Genomic DNA, 17,376 nt, shown 5'->3' with positions numbered 1-17,376 from the left:
GGATGTGGATACAAGTATGGAAAAGGCCCTGTCCCCCAGGAGCATGAAAGGAGGAAGGGCCCTGATGGAAATACAAAGCACCGTGGAGGACAGGCAAGGGCATCCAGACAACATCTGCGGGAGAAGGGAGAAATAAGTCCCTGGGAGGACCTGGGAAGTGGAAAGAGAGGGACTTTGGTAAGCAGTTTTAATGGAAAGGGGCATTCCAGCTGAGGCAGGAGCTTGAGCTAGAAAAATAAAGGCAGGGAGGGAGCCAAGGCTACATTTGAGTGCTGGCAAAGCAATGATCCTATGCTGCTTTTCTTGCAGTAAAATGGGGGACTAGGTAGAATGAGGGATTTGTCAAACATCATTTGTTTCCTCCAAATGCTGAAAATGTATCTCTTCACCATTTTTGGTGGTGATATTTCTAAAAGGTTTTATACCCATTTCTGCCTTTCGGAACAAAGGATCCTAAATGTAACTTAATCTTTCCTTGATGACACAGGAGCATGGTCATGAGAATGTAGTAATTTTGTGCAGTATTATAAAGCAGTTCTCTGTCTACTTTTTTTTTTTCTGCTGCTGGCTATCTCTTCGAGCTGGCCTCAAGCAAATCCCTGCCCCACTCAGCACAAAACCACTCTTTCTGAGCCTATTTGAGAACTCTATTTAACTGAGAAACCAAGTAAATACACATGTTGGCAATCGTGTGCCTGGTATACAATACACTTGAATAAATATTTGTTGAATAAATGATTAATTAGGCTTTGACTAGGAGTTGGGGTACAGAGTTGGTATACAAACCTGGGATAGTTCCTTCTGGGACCAGAGTCAAAGCCGTGCAAAGTCAGACCTCCAGATAATGGGTCGTTACACTGCTATTTTTATAGTGTTGCTTAGCAAGCCAAACTGCCAATCGGCTTAGTTTCTAGTGACTAACAACTATTTTTTCATGCGCCAGTGATGCTGGTTACCATGGTGCTCTGGGTGACACAGTTGGCTTTTTTATAATTGCCTTTCAGTGGCTTAAGAAATTTTTTTGTGATAAATGGGTTGATTACTCTATTTCCAATGAATTGGAGCAGGATAATTACTACACAGGACAGCCTCTCTCACTCCTTATTTTTAAACTAGTAACTAGAGAAAGGGACTTTTGTTTTTCCAAATCAAGGTGGTTGCTGTATGCTGGTAGGGTAACGTTTTTGTCTTTCTCTTTCTGATTTGATAGAAAATGATTTTATTTGATTGTATATATTTTTTTAAATACCGGCATGTGTTAAGGTAGCTTTTTCTCATCTGATTCCAGTGGAATTCTTCAATATTAAAATATAAACATTAGGGCTTCACAGACCTTTGTAAACACAGAAGCTGTAATTATTGGCACTGTTAAAATTCTGACATATCATATATCATCACAGAGAAGTATCCTCTAAAAAGCCAAACTGTTTTTGCAGTCCAGGACTTTTTCAACTTATTAAAGTACTAGAGGCCCTGTGCATGAAATTCGTGCACGGGTGGGGTCCGTAGGTCTGGCTGGCAATCAGGGCTGACTGGGGTCAGACAGACCGGGGCCTGTGGCCAGAAGGAGGGACGGGGGTAGGGGAGGGAGGGACTGTGGGAGGTTGGCCACCAGCCCCAGGAGGGAGCCGGCCCTCGGTGGGGTCGGGAGAAGAGGCGACGGTTACCAGGCTGGGCGTGGAAGGAACAGCCAATGCCACCGTTGAGCACCTCTCCCCCTCCTCCTTCCCTCAACACTGCGCCACCACCGTGGCAGGAGGGCACTGATTGGGGCCTGCCAGCTGGGGGGAGGGACAGGGTGCAGGAGGTTGGCCGCTGGCCCCATAGAGGGAACTGGCCCTCGTCCCCCTGGGAAAGGGGCTGCGTCTGCCTTCACCCACCCCCAGTTCCCCAGCCCAGCCCAGGGCCCAGCCCGGGGCCCAACCCGGATCAGGCAATCAGGGCCTGCCAGCTGGGGGAAGGAACCATGGGAGGCTGGCCAGCTGGGGAGGTTGGCTATGGGAGTGCACTGACCACCAGGGGGCAGATCCTGTGTTGAGCATGTACCCCCTGGTGGTCAGTGCGCATCATAGCGACCAGTTGTTCTGGTTGTTTCAGTCATTCCGGTCGTTTGGTCATAACGGTCACTTAGGCTTTTATATATATAGATTGAATTATAGAGCCAGAAAAGGCACCTAGGGGAACATCTGGTCCCATCCTTTGATTTTAAGGTGGAGAAAACTGAAGCACTGAAAAAAATAATAAAAATTGCAATGATAAGCTCTTGAGTTGCAAAGCCTTTACACTGGCAAAGATCTTTCCAAAACAGTAGCTCATTTGCTAACCATGCATGTGAAGTCAGTAGAATTTATCCCTTTTTTGTATATGAGGCACCTGGGATCTGGAGACACAAGTGTCCTGCTCAGTGTTAGTGACTGAGGCAGAACCAGAAGCCACATCTGTGACTTGCCGCCCCCGACCGTGGAGCCACAGACAGAGAGTTGTAGACACCTGGGCTCAGATCCCAGCTCCTCCTTTTACTAGCTGTATGACTGGGGCAGATTCCTGTACCACTTCGAATGAGGCTTATCTTCCTTCTTCTTAAAATGAGAATAAAGGTACTACATTGTAAGTTTACTGCAAAGGCTAAAGATAATGCCTGTAGAGCCCTCAGGACACTCCACCATGTGCTTCTTACCTCACTGGTCTAGTTACATGAATAGTATCTAGTTAGACATTTTGTGTAGCCAGTGCTGATCCAGCCCATGTAAAAGTCACTGTATAGAATAAACAAAAACGAGAGCTGTTTACTTTGGATAGGGACCAGGAACCAAAATTGAGTTCTGGCAATATCCTTACATTTCTTTTATCCTGCCTTCAGTTAGCATTAGGTTTCTTCACCCATCACTCTGCCCTTCCGCAGGCATCCCAGGCAAATAAAACACACACACACACACACACACACACACACACACACACACACACACACACACACATCCGATCAATGGAAGCCTTCAAAGCAATCCACTAAGATGAAATGCCAGGCAAAACCCTGGAAGGGTTGGACCAGAAGGCAAAAGTATGGTGGAGAGGTGGGACTGTGACTCCTTCCCCTTTCCCCGTTCAAAGCCCTCCTCCTCCCTCGCTAATTCACTAGTGAGGTGCTGGGCAATAGGTCTGTATAGTACTTTCCTCCAGGCTCAGGGCCTTTACAAAATAAGTGTCATTGCTTTTAAATACATCCAAGATAGGAAACCTGAGATTTGGCCTGAAATGTGGAGTCTGTAAGGTGTGTTGGGAAGAGCAAGGCTGTGGAGTCAAGACAGACTTGGGTGTGTTTCCTGGTTTTGCTACTTAATAACTCTGGGCCTGGGGCAAGTCACTTTATTTTTCTGAGTCTCAGTTTTCTTGTTCACAGATCAGTAATAACAATCCCCATTTTGCAAAGATATGATGAATATATGCACCCAGTGAACACTGGCAATCACCACTATGGCAAACACTGGAAAATGGGGTGAATGTTAACCTGTGCTCTCAGGTCAGCTGGGTTAGCTCAGAAACAGTATGGAGATCACTGGAGAAGCTGTAGGTGGTCTTCACGTAAATTAGAACCTTCAAGGGGGTTTTGTCTGGCTTACTTCACGTAGAGCCACGTCTCCCTCTTCTCGCAGGGACCAGCCTAGGTCGACCACACCCCTCGGCTGTCCCAGAATTAAGTACTCTGTGGGCAACTAAGACCAGCCCTATTTACCTTTCAATGTATCTTTCTCATTCTGAGGTTGGTTTATGGCCTGAGACTGTCTCCATGAGCCAAAGCTTAACCAGATTCTGGGGTCATCGTGGTGATTTTTAAGCAGGGGGTCCTGGTTATGGTTAGTTGAAGCTGGAGAGAGACAAACTGGCCTCAGGGGCAGCCTCTAAGACCAGTTCTGAGTCTGAGAGGCCTGGGGTTAAAGTTTCCATTTTTGGTTAGGATGTCTTAAAGTTTTCCACAAACCCCAGCTAGGATGGGTCCTATTTAATTCCCTGAATTCAGATATTGGCTCTACCATTTATTAGCTAAGTATCCTCAAACCAGTTATTTTTTTAATGGCAAATGAGCACAGTACATTTTAATAGAGTGGAGGAAAAGAAAGCAAGATATATACCAAAAACCACAGAGGCCTTTAATGGCAACAAGAAGACTTCAGGAATGATCCTCCCTGGTAACTGGAAGATGTTACTGAGATGGGGAATAACCTCATAAATGACCAGGATGGACTAGAGCTGGAAAAAAACAAAAAGGAGGACTGCTTAGGATATCAGAACAGTCCGCCAAGATGCAGCGAGGAAGCTGAAATTAAGGACTACATAAACTTACAATTGGAACAGGGTAAAAATCTGAGACTTCATTACCTTGTGGATGCTCCTTCTCAGTCTGCTTTGTTAGTTCCTCCTACATCATGTTCAAAGACATGTCCCCAGCACTTGGAGCAGGGCCTCTCTATATCAGATGCTCAAATATCTGTTGCATTAACGTTGCATTTCTGTGACCTCTAAATGTTGGAATTCTCCAGGACTCAAAAGAGGATCTCTTTGTCTAGTCTCACTCCCTTGGTTATTTTGTGCATTCTACCAAAGATATTGCCAACTTGAGACTTGTATGTCCAGCTGCTACGTGATGTCTCCACTTGGAGATCTAAAAGGCATCTCAGCCTTAAGCCTGCCCAAAACTGAGCGCTGCTCTCTTTGCCAGACCTACTTCTCACACAATATTCCCAAACTCTGTAAATTGCAGTTCCATTCTTGCAGTTGTTCAGGCCCAAAGTTCTCTTTCTTTCCCCACAGTCAGTCCCTCACATTGGCTCTGCTTTCAGCATATGCAGAGAATCTGTCTACATCTCACCACCTCACTGCCGCCATCCCAGTCCAAGCCGCCACCATCTCTCACTTGGATGTGTGCCAGAGTTTCCCATGAGGTCTCTCTGCTTCACCTTTGCCCACTTTGTGTCCATTCTTAACATAATTGTTAGAGTGATCCTTTTAAAACATAAGTCAGATCATGTCACCAATTTTCCCAAAAAACAAATAAACTTAAAAAGGCACGAAACTCTATAATGGCTTTATTTCACTCAGAGTGAGAGCCAGCGTCCTTACAAAGCCCGTTCAGGGCTGATCATAGCTGCACATACCCCACCCCTTACATGCTGTCTTCTCCCACGCTCTGCAATCACCCGGTTGCCATTCCTTAAGCACATCAGTTACAATTCCAACTCTCACAGCCTTTGCATTTTGTTCTACTGCCAAGATATCCCCCAGATATCCACAGGGCTCCCTACCTCACCGCCTTCAGATCTTTATTCAAATAGCACCTTCTCAGGGAGTTCATCCCCAGCCTCCCCTACCTAAAATTGTAACACCTACTAGCTCACTCCCACACTCCCTCATCCCCCTTCCCTGCTTTGCTTTTCCTCTTAGCACTGCGCAATAGATTTTATCTGGCTTGTTCTCTCTCACCCCCATTTACTAGAATGTAAGCTGCAGAGGATCATTACTTTGTCCATTGTGTTCATTGCTGTATTTCTAGCGCCTAGAAAAGTGCTTGGCACATCGTAGGCATTCAATAAGTTCTTTTGAAAGAATGAAGAAAATACAAATTGGAAGAATGTGAGGATTTCTTCTAAATAGGAGCAAATGAAAAGAAGGTTAAAAATGACTCCTAGGTTTTGACTCTGGGTGACTAGAAAGTTGATGGTGCCACTTATTATAGCAAAGAGGGAGGAAGAGCTGGAATGATGGGGCTTGAAGATCATGTGTTCCTGTTTGGATAAATGATTTTGATGAGACCAGGGGACAGCTCAGGCAAAAATGTCTAAAACAGGATGAGAGTTCAAAATAGACACTGATATGAAGATACCAATTTAGTTCTCAGGAAAGAGGTAATGGTGATACAAAGTGATGGGCTCTGCTGGGATCGTTAAGAGAGAGGGGAAAGAAGAACAGAGGATCAAGGACTGGAGTAGAGGTTCTTTTTTTAATATAGTTTTATTGATTTCAGAGAGGAAGGGAGGAGAGAGAGAGAGAAGCATAAATGATGAGAGAGAATCTTTGGTTGGCTGCCTGCCGCACTCTCCACACGGGATCGAGCCCACAACTCAGGCATGTGCCCTGACGGGGAACTGAACCGTGACCTCCTGCTTCATTGGTCGATGCTCATTCAGGCCCACCAGGCTGGAGCGGAGGTTCTTAACTACAGCTGCCCACTGGAGTCTCCAGAAGAATGTTTAAACATCCCAATGCCTGGACCATGCTGGGACTGAGGCCGAACTTCTGCATCCGTCACAAGCTCCCAGGTGATACCAGTTCCTCTGGTAGCAAGTGTCAAGCGCAGTGCCTCTCAAACTTTAGCGTGTCTACGAATCACTTGGGATATCATTAAAACAGCTATCTGAGCCCCACCTCACCACCCAAGATCCTGATTCTGTAGGTCAGGGGTGGACCCAAGAATCTGCATGTTGAACAGAGGCCCAGGTGATATTCAATGCTGCTTCCCCAAGGAACACACTTTGAGTGGTAGAAGGTCACCAAGACCAAGGTACAAAAGAATAGGCATTCAATACTTTCTACCAAATGAATAAAAGATGCTGCAGGGACACAAGGGAGAATTAAAAAAACCACTGTATTTTACAAGGTGAAGGTCATAAGTGAAGCAGAAACATAAAATGGTCTCTGCTTTCCTTAATTCGATATTTCTAAGCAATATGTTTACTTCCAAGCTTCTGTATTTTATCTTGGGAACACTTTACTTTACCAAAGTACTGTGGCTATTTTTGAAAGAGAGAGGAAGCAAATCAATTATTTGCTTTTTTTGTTCAAAGCATAAGAAGTATACTAATAGGGTCCTTGGAAGCTCTTCTCTGTGGACGTGCCTAAACCATTTAGAGGCTATATTTATTAAAGACACGTCAGAAGATACTTATTTAAGTACCAAAATGCAGTTGTGATGTTTCTGCCACTCTCTAACTTTCTGTCACTTTAAAGCAAGGTTTCCAACCTCAGCACTATTGACATTCCTTGTTATGAGGCTGCCCCGGCCTCCACTCACTAGATATCAGTAGCATCCCCCACCCCAAATTGTCTCCAGACATTGCCAAATATCCTTGGGGGACAAAGTCAGCCCCAGTTAAAAAAAACCACTGTTTTAAAAGCATCTGCAAACCTAGTCGCCCTTCTAAGAAATCTGACCTGTAGTTTGGGTGGTGAGATAGAACACCCTTTGGATTCTTGGGGCAACAGAAAAGACTAGTTTGACTTTCAGTAGTAGGAAATTTTATTGACCTCAGACACAGCAAGAGCCTAATAGATAGTGTAGTACCTCAAGTTTGTCTTAGAGGAGATTGATACAAAAACTACAAGAAACCCCTTTCCAAGCTTAGTATTTTTTTAAAAAATATATTTTATTGATTTCTTACAGAGAGGAAGGGAGAGGGATAGAGAGTTAGAAACATCAATGAGAGAGAAACATCGATCAGCTGCCTCCTGCACACTCCCTACTGGGTATGTGCCTGCAATCAAGGTACATGCCCTTGACCGGAATCGAACCTGGGACCCTTGAGTCCACAGGCCGACGCTCTATCCATTGAGCCAAACCGGCTAGGGCCCAAGCTCAGTATTAAACAGTCAACCACCATTCTCTAACCCCATGTCAACAAAATACCTTAACCACCACATCATATGAGAGAGCATTCATCAGCTTGACCTACAGTTACTCTTTGAGGAGGTTCTTTTCTGTCTTTTCAGGAGTACTTAGCATCTTGTGACTTACACCAAGGTTACCAAAAGGACCAGGATTTAACTAGACAGCTCAGTGCTTGTTTCTCTTCCTCATTAATAGGTCATCTGACACCTAACCAGAGTACCATAGAACCTACCCATAAACCAGTGGGTAGGTTCAAACTTTAGCCTGCATCAGAACCAGATATAAAGCTTGTTAATGGACGGAACCCTCAGAGATTCTGATTTACTAGGTCTGGGGTGGGGCCTGAGAATTTGCATTTCTAACTAAGTTCTCGAGAGATGCTTGACAAATTGTGAAGTTCTGTATAAATATTAATGATTTCATCATTTTTAGCCTAAATTAATTACCAGGCATCATGCTTTTCTAGTAAGTTGGAAGGAAACTGAAGTTAATGAACTAATAGTTGTGAGAAGGCACTTGAAAAATTCTGCTAGTTTACACAGGGACAGCTCAACCAGAAAGAGCATGGTTCCCATAGAAGGGCAGAGGAGGGGAATAGTCAAAATTTAAGCCCCATCCTCATCAATATTTATTGCTTATTGGCCAGTTGTATATCTTCTTGGATAAATGTTTATTTGCATCCTTTACTCGCTTTTTTTAGTCAGTTGTATTTTTATTAGTTGTAAATTTTCTTTAGTATATTCTGGATACAAGCTCCCTCTCAGATACATGATTTGCAAATATTTTCTCCCATTCTGTAAGTTGTCTTTCACTTTCTTTTGATGGTGCCCCTTTTTAATTTTGATGAAGTCCTGTTTGTACATATTTGTTCCTTTGGTTACTTACACTTTTGGTGTCTTATCTAAAAAACCATTTCCTACTCCAAGGTCACAAAGACTGACTCCTATGTTTTTCTCTAAGAGTTTTATAGTTTTCACTCTTACATTTAGGCATTTGGTCCATTTCAAATTAATGTTTGTGTGTAGTGTGGCATAGGCATCCAACTTTATTCTTTTGCATGTAGATATCCAGTTATCATCCATTATTTATGGAGTTCTCTCTCTATGCCAGGTGCTATTCTAGATTCTGGGAAAACAGAGATAAGTAGAACATAGCTGTTGCCTCATAGTGGGGAGGATCATGCATAAGTAGAGAACAGCAACATGGTGAAATAATGTGTGTATGATGCTTAGTACTGTGCCTGGCCCCTAAAGTGTGTATAGCAAATAGTAGCTGCTACTATAATCATAATATCTATTAATGTACTTATAAATTTCAGTTAAAGAGGTATGTTCAAAGTGCTGTGGCAGGAGGGAGTGACTAACTTATCCATGTCTCAAGACTGGCTTCACTTTGGGCCATCCCCATCACTTCTGGGGCCCAGGAAGAGGAGGGCTACAGGAAGACAAGTCTCTCAAAGGCCAACCTTTTTGAGAAAGGAAGGACCTCAGGAGCAGGTGTCATGGGAACATCTGGTTTCCTTGTCCCTGTGAATGTCAGCTCAGAACCAGGGTTATGTGATTGCTGATTCCTGTTCCAGTCTGTACCCAAGAAAGAATGACTTCTTCATGTGTTTGTAGATCTCTACAGGCACTTGAGGGAATCATGAAGGCTGTTTATAGATTATAAAATGTTTCTAAATAGATTATATAAGTATATTGTCTTGATATTACATAATTAGGATTTAAACTCTCTATTCCCTGGTAATCATATAGTGTATCCTCAAGTTTATCTTCTAAAGTGTAGACCAATGGGAGATTTTTCACATGGAAGATACGGTATTTTGTGTGAAACATCATAAAATGTTATTTTATTTAATCCCATCATATGAATTGATCTCTTAGTGGCAGGAAGTATGGCTGTGTTATATATATTTTGGGCTCCACAATAAAAAGTTATCCAATTATAGAAAGTAATCTTATGAAATCACTTTTTCAAGTCTTTCCATTAGAGTAGTTTTTTGTTTTGTTTTGTTTTGTTTTTGTCATCTGCTAGTACATGTTAGCAGAAAAGTGTGAACAAGTGCCATATGTGTAAAAACACTGTGTTGGGGTGAAAAAACTTTAAATTAAGCACATTCTAATAATCAGTATACCCTAAGTCAAACTACAAAACCCTTCAGTCCAGTTGGATAGGGTAGTTGTTTCAAAGAAGGATAATTTTAGAACCACTGAGTAAGAGTTTAGATTTTAATTTAAACACATTATATTTTATCAAAAAGTAAGGGTTTTAGTGTCTGGTCTTAACATCATATATTATATCCACTATGGATTTTTATTCCATCTTAGCTCAGGTCATCAGAAATTTGCTGGCTGCCTGTTATATGGGAGGTAACCTATCTAAGTCTAATGTCCTGAAGGAGCTGATGACCTGAGGAAGATAAATAGTCCAGTAGAGGACACACACATTGCTAGTAATAAGAAGCAGCAACTTGTGTGACAAATGCTCTAACAGAGTTATCAGGAGCTTAGAAACACGGGCAAGGAGAGGCTGGTTCAGATTCAGAATGGGGACGATCTGGGAGAGCTTTCATGAGGAGCTGGCATGTGAGCTGAAACTTGAAGGACCGGTGGAGCTGGAATGGGAGAAGGAAACTGTGAGTGAAGACTTCGAAAGTGGAGATGGAGGACGTTGAGGAAGTAGAGGTAACCTGGAATATAGAATGAGTAGGAGATAGAGGAAGATAGGGAAGAGCCGCATTTTACACTCTTCATAATACCCAACTCATGAGTCTAGCTTTGATGCTCCCAACCAGGGAGCCATGGGGGGTTTTGAGCAGGGCAGGGGCATGATCAGATCAGTTTGGGAGTAAGTCAAAGGATGGGTTAAAGGTGGAGAAGAAATTATAAACCATTATTGAAAGAAATGCCATCTTTTCCATTAAAAATTCCAATAGGTAGCTTTCTTGTGATTAGAAGTATTTGACACAGAAGTTCATGTATTTAAATTGTAGTGGTTAATTATGCGTCCAGCAAGCTGGCTACTCCTCTTATCTGATAGCAATGACGAAGCATAAGCTTATAAAAAGTAACACTGATAAAGCATGAACTTCCCTTTTTTTTTTTTTTTTTGCAAGAATAGCATCCTAGTCAGTACCCTAGATTTTCTCCTGAAATGTCTCTTAGACAAGGAAAAGAACCACCCAGATTTTCATTTTAGAAACAGGACAAGGAAATGTGTTTATCAGCAGATGAAAACAAACCAAGGTGAAGGAAGACTGTAGGTAAGACTCATTCCCTAGGTTAGGATTGAACCCAATTACCTGGATTTGCAATCCAGCTCTGCCATTTATGAGTGACTGTGTAACGTTAGGCATCTTACGTAACCATTCTGTGCCTCAGTTCTTTCCTCTGTATAATGGGGATAATAATAGTATTCATCTTGAGGGTTGTTATGAGGATCAAATGAATCAATATATAGAAAGTTCTCTGAACAATGCCTGGTATGTAGTTAGAGCTCAATAAATGTTAACTATTATTATTCAGTTGTTGGACAATAAAAATGAACTGCCTGTGACACATTACAATTTACAAAGTGCTTTCACATACCCACTAGGTCATTTGAGCTTCAAAATGCCTTATGGGTACATTTTATTCTGTGAATCAGGAATTTGGACAAGGTACAGTGGGAATTGCTTACCTCAGCTTTGCAATTTCTAAGCCAGCAGCTGGAGATGACTTGAAAGCAGAGCTGAATCAACTAAGATTACAGATCCCCTGCCATGGTGGCTTCTTTGCTAAAATCTGGCTGGCACCTTGATGGGATGGCTGGAAGGCCAGGCTCAGCTGGAACATGTGGTTTCTACACCAGGGTAGTCATCACACTTCTCACTTAGAGTGTTTCTGCAGCAGAAACCGCATGACCTTTGTGACTTAGCCTCAGCAGTCTCATAGCAAACACTTCCCTGTTCTCTACTTGTTAAAGCAGTCACAACCTGCTCAGACTCAAGGGAAGGGGATAGAGACCACACTTCTTGATGGGAAGCCTATCAAAGAATTTGGAGGCATGTTTGAAAGTCACCATACTGGTATTTCCCCCTGATTCTAGGTGAGAAGATGAAGACTCAGAGAGGTCAAATAATTAGGTGAGGATCAGTGGCACAAATGGTAACTGGGATGGGGGAAGTTGGAAGAGGAAAAGGCTTCTAACCTAATTCTTTGACTCCAAGTTCTTGGTCTTTCAGTAGCTCTATTCATCCTTCTTTAGCTTAGATATACTAGTACAGTTAACCCCTGAGTAACATTGGTTTGAACTTCGTGGGTCCACTTACATGCAGATGTTTTTCAGTAAATATATTTGGCCCTTCATATCCATGGTTTTTGCATCTGCACATTCAACCCACTACAGCTCAAAAACAGTTTTTTCCCATTCCCAATCCTGTTTCAATCAGCAGTAGTTGAATCCTCGATGCAAAGGGCTGACTGTAGAGTCAAAAGTTACTCGTGGATTTTCAACCATGCAGGCATCAGTGCCCCTAACCCCCATATTGTCCAAAGGTCAACTGTGCTTGCTAATGTGTGAAAGTTAAAAGGAGAAAAATTTAACTGACTTTGTGTACAGGGTGGACAAAAGTAGGTTTATACTTGTGAGTGCGCAAAACACTGAGTTAATAAAGCTATTGTAATCATTATACCCTGCATGTCTTTTTCCATATGAGAAACTGTAAACCTACTTTTGCCAACCCCTTATATTAGGTAACTTTCCTAAAAAGAAACAGATGTAAAAGTATAGTTTCCATTTATATAGGTTTGTATACAAACTTCGTATTTTAAGGAGGTCCTGGGGTGGGTCAGTCCTGAGATCAGTCAGAAAGCAACGTTGTATAATTTTCTCCCTAAGGAAGGGTCTCTGAAAACATCCCAGATGCTTAACTGTGATTTCATTTGTTCTCTAGGAAAATCTCACCTGGCCATTGTCCAGCGGGTGAATAATGAGGGAGAAGGGGACCCCTTCTATGAGGTGATGGGCATTGTCACACTGGAGGACATCATAGAGGAGATCATCAAGTCAGAGATCCTGGACGAAACTGACCTCTACAGTAAGTGCATGGCGTTGGCTGTTGTCCAAGGTCATCTGCTTTTCCTCTCTGACTCTCAGAGCTGGCTTAGTGTGATAGACAGTGTGAAAGAGTGTATATCAAGCCCATGCATTCTGTGTGTCAGACCCCTAATGCCAGGTGCAGGCATGGCAAGGTACTCTGGCTTGAATTACCTGAGTCCCGGAGAACATGGTAGCTCAAAGATTTTCACCCTTTTTTATCTCATGGCACACATAAACTAATTATATTTGGAGCCGAGTTGACAAAAAAAAAAAAAAGCTATAATTTTGATTCATTCACACCAGACAACTATTGTTGTATTGGCTATTGTCATTTTTTAATTTTACAGTATAATCTAAGGGAAAAGAGGTCAGTGTTCCTGACTAAGTAGTCAGGCATTGCATGTTTTAAAAATTCTTGCAGCGCACTGGTTGAAAATTGCTGTGCTAGCTAAATGTTTATCAGGAAAGAACCTTCAGGAACGAGGACTACGAAAAGGAGACCTCCTGGCCTTTGGATGAAAAAGGAACTAAAGGAAACAAAGGATACCTGAGGTGGCCACTCTGCCCTTGATTCTGTCCTGTGTTGTCCCTGTTTTGTCTCTTTAACCACCCAGATACAGACCCCAACACTCCCTGGGATTCCGCTCAACAATCTACTTACACCAAAACTTTGTGCGCAGTGGAGACTGACCTGAGATTTCATACCGCAACCGAAGCCAAACCTTCAATGTCCCTTCTTCCACACGGCTCTTCTCCCTTATGCTTTTTCAGCCCCACCGGCTGGTTTCTTCTCCCTTCCCCACCCCTGGCTCCTGTCCCTGCTTCTGGCCCTGCTCCCTCCCTTCTGGTCTCCTCACCTTCCTACCCACTCTCCCCCAGGAACGATATGGACTCCTCCATGCAGATAGTGACTGCTTTTGGTTACCGAGTCTTATCAAAGCTTTCCTTGCAAATGTTACAAAGTTGTCTCTAGAATGGGAGTGTTATCTAAATCCATGGGAATCCCTAAACCAGGAAGTGTGTCCTCCGAATTTCAGCTCATGGGACAGCAATCCCTTCTCCTCCCCAATTCTCTCCCCGCAGAGGGGTCAAGGTTGAAGCAGGAGAATTGTGAGTGGGAAGAGGAGGTGGCATGCCTCCAGTTCTGCTCAGAGTGTGGTTAAAATCATCAGGAAGAGACCAGGTGAGCCCAGCTCTGGGGACAGAAGAGGGGCAGAGGCCCAAACCCTCTGGGACTCCCAAATCCCTAGATGCTGAGAATGCAAGTCCCTGATGTTTGAATGCCTTTTTGTAAGTACTTCACAGGTAGCTTTTGGTTCAAGTCTCATACTAACTCACTAGATGAGTAGAAGAGTTATTAATTATTAACCTCATTGTATAGATTAAAACAAACAAACATTCTGATGCTTACAGAGGTTGCACAGCTCATAAATAGGGGACCAGCTCAAGAACCCTGACCTTGGGAGTCCCAGGCCACCCTTTCCCCTTTTCCACAGTGCACCACCTAAGTGTAGATAACACTGAGACAATTACAGCACCTCTCGCCTTCTGTCCCTGATCAACATCCTTTCACTCCCTCAGAGAGGTAATGTCATCTACAGTTGACACTGCAGAAATTCAGGGGGTCTCAGAGGATCTGTCTGTCCCCCATAACTCCAGGAAAACCTCCAAAAGCCAACAGTGATTCTGAGTTGCTGCATTCTGTCCCCTGTGATCCCCGCAGCCGACAATCGGAAAAAGCAGAGGGTCCCGCACCGGGAGAGGAAGCGGCATGACTTCTCCTTGTTTAAGCTTTCTGACTCGGAGATGCGAGTGAAGGTCTCCCCACAGCTTCTGCTGGCCACACACCGCTTCATGGCCACAGGTATGACTCTGCCCACTGTGTCTCCACCCCAGGCAGAATCTGGAGGGTGGGACCCATGCACCAATCATTTCTAATACTTCGTGACCTGATTCCAGTCTAAGACTGAGAGCCACTGTTCCAGGAGAGGAGATTGCCTCAGGCAGGGGTGACAGGATGCCACATTCTGTCAGGGCCAGTCCCCGCCTGACCTTCTAGGGAGGGAATGGACACAACCCAACTCTGCTTGTTGATCTTCTACTCAAGAAAAAAAGCTAAAGAAGCCACTGCTACACTTTTCCCTTCCTCCACTCGCTTCTTGGTGGAGACAGAGGCCGACCTGCATCCTGTCGGATGTGGGGTGCCCCCACACGACCTGTGGGGGCGGGAAAGGGCATTGTCCTATCCAGCAACAAGGCCCTGGGGTCCAGTACCCTCCAGAGAACATACAGAGATACGAGTTCTTAAAATATGTAAGTGGATTGTGAATCTTGGGATCTTTAGAAAGAAAAAAAAGTAAGAGGATCCAAAGATAAACTTGTGAAGAAGGTAAAGTTTGTCTTTGAACCCTCTGGCCTTCTCACACAGGCCTAATTAACGTGCAGACCTCAAATGCACACCCATTACAAAGTGCAATAGTAAATTGATCCAGCATATGATTATTGACTATATGATGAGTACTAGTACTATTCCAGGTGTTTAAAAAAAAGTAGAAAAGTTTATGTTGCAATTCTTCAAAGTAGAGTTTTCAACATGTTATCTAGTTCTGAATACAGATTTCTTTTAACTACTGACTGATTTCCTAGAGTAAAGCAGCTGTATCTTTTAATGTTATAGTATGATATAATATAATATCTGTTAACATATAAATTTGATGCAAGGATGCTATGCATTATTGAGAACATTCACTTAAATAATTACCATTTCTATTAACTTGGAATTTCATTTCTTTCAACAGATATGTCACAAATAAGTCAGATTAAATTCTCTGTATTTCACTTGATCATTACAGTGAAAGTTTTGCTGTTTACATGCTTACTTAGCCATGCCCAACTCTGTTTGTTTAACCACTTTATTGAGGTATGATTGACACACACAAAACGGTACATATTTAATGTATACAATTTGATGTGTTTGGAAATAAGTGAAACTACCACCACAATCTATGCCATAAATATGTCCATCTCCTCCAAAAGTTTTCCTCCCACTCTATTGTTATTTTTCTCTGTTAATATAAGATCTAACCTCTGAGTAAACTTTTAAGTATACAGTACAGTATTGTTAACTGTGGGCACTGTGCTGTGTGGTAGATCTCTAAGGTGTATTCATCTGGCATAACTGAAACATTGACTAATCCCACCCTTCCATCACCCTCCCACCACCCCAGGCAATCACCTTTCTGTCCTCTGCTTCTATGAGTTTGACTATTTTAAATTCATCATATAAGTGATATCATGCAATGTTTGTCCTTCTGTGTCTGGCTTATCTCACTTAGCATAGTATCCTCCAGGTTCATCCATGTTGTCACAAATAGCAAAATTGCCTTCTTTTTTTTATTTGTATTGATTTTTTAGAGAGAGAGGAAAGGAGAGGGAGAGAGAGACAAAAACTTCAATGACAGAAAAACATTGACTGACTACCCCCTGCACGTCCCCCACCAGGGACCGAGCCCACAAACCTGGCATGTGCCCTAACCAGGAATCAAACCAGCGACCTCCTAGTGCATGGGTCAACACTCAACCACTGAGCCATGCTGGTGGGGCAAAAGTGCCTTCTTTTTTAAATTCACATGCAACTTTAAATAAAGTCAAGTAGAAAATTAATAACAAAACTGATGTTTCCAAAATGGTGACCTGTTTCTCCTGAGGTGCCAATTTAGAGACACACATCCCCAGGGAGCAGGGGAAGGCCTGAGACACACATGGGTTTAAACACACACACACACACACACACACACTCACCTGAGTCACAAGAGCCCTTCCAGCCTCGTGCCTGGAGCTTGAATGGAGGTGGCTCTAGACACGTGGCCTGGTTGTGCCCACCCTGACTCCTCCCAGCTGCCGATTCTTCCTGCCTCCCACTCTCCCCTAGAAGTGGAGCCCTTTAAGTCTCTGTACCTTTCGGAGAAGATCCTACTCCGGCTCCTGAAACATCCCCACGTGATCCAGGAGCTGAAGTTTGATGACAAGAACAAGAAAGCCCCGGAGCACTACCTCTACCAGCGCAGCCGCCCCGTGGACTACTTTGTGCTGCTGCTCCAGGTGCGTGGGAGCATTCGAGTCCCTCTGCGGACACGACAAGGGCCTCCCTAGGCTGGAGAGGAATGGCCATGCCTCCCCACTGCCGGGTTCCAAGACTCAGCCGGCTGCCCTGGGAGCAAGGCCAGGTGGTGGGGTGTTTGTCAGTGACCCACAGAAGGGGCCAAGTTTGACTGGTTGGTGTCCTAGGACTGGGGGGGGCGGGGATCTTGATGGCGTTTAGTCCGACCACTCAAGGATGTTCGTGGTGGGGTGCGGCAGGTACCTCTCCAGCAGAGGGGTTCTGCGACTGAACTTTCAAAACTGCTGTCCCACAGAATCCCTGACCCCTTCCTGTCTCTGCTTGGACATGCCCAGAAGTGGACCTGTCCTGTGCCTTCTCTCAAACTTCAGACACTTCTTATTTAAAGCGTTTCCCTCTGTCGATCTGAAATCTCATCATCTCTGACTTCCACATGGAGGTGCACAGAACACGTCCACTCTCTTGGAAACTTCTCCGTCTCTGCAGTCCCTTGATGCCTCCTCCTTAAGAGGACACGGAA

General features: G+C 43.7%; 1 protein-coding gene across 2 annotated transcripts in view; it reads left to right on the top strand.

The window, feature by feature from the left end:
• CNNM1 (cyclin and CBS domain divalent metal cation transport mediator 1) overlaps positions 1 to 17,376 on the top strand; it is a 52,036-nt gene that overhangs the window by 9,108 nt on the left and 25,552 nt on the right. For both annotated transcript variants that reach the window (XM_036336389.1, XM_036336388.1), the window contains exons 2-4: positions 12,591 to 12,734; positions 14,460 to 14,600; positions 16,668 to 16,837. In XM_036336389.1, the coding sequence (XP_036192282.1) occupies positions 12,591 to 12,734; positions 14,460 to 14,600; positions 16,668 to 16,837 (455 nt within the window). The remainder of the gene's footprint in view (positions 1 to 12,590; positions 12,735 to 14,459; positions 14,601 to 16,667; positions 16,838 to 17,376) is intronic.

This window comes from Myotis myotis, unplaced genomic scaffold (genome assembly GCF_014108235.1).
Source record: "Myotis myotis isolate mMyoMyo1 unplaced genomic scaffold, mMyoMyo1.p scaffold_m19_p_15, whole genome shotgun sequence".
NCBI classification, from domain to species: Eukaryota; Metazoa; Chordata; class Mammalia; order Chiroptera; family Vespertilionidae; genus Myotis; species Myotis myotis.
The sequence above is the reverse complement of the archived record's forward strand: the minus strand, read 5'-3'. Positions and strand labels throughout refer to the sequence as shown.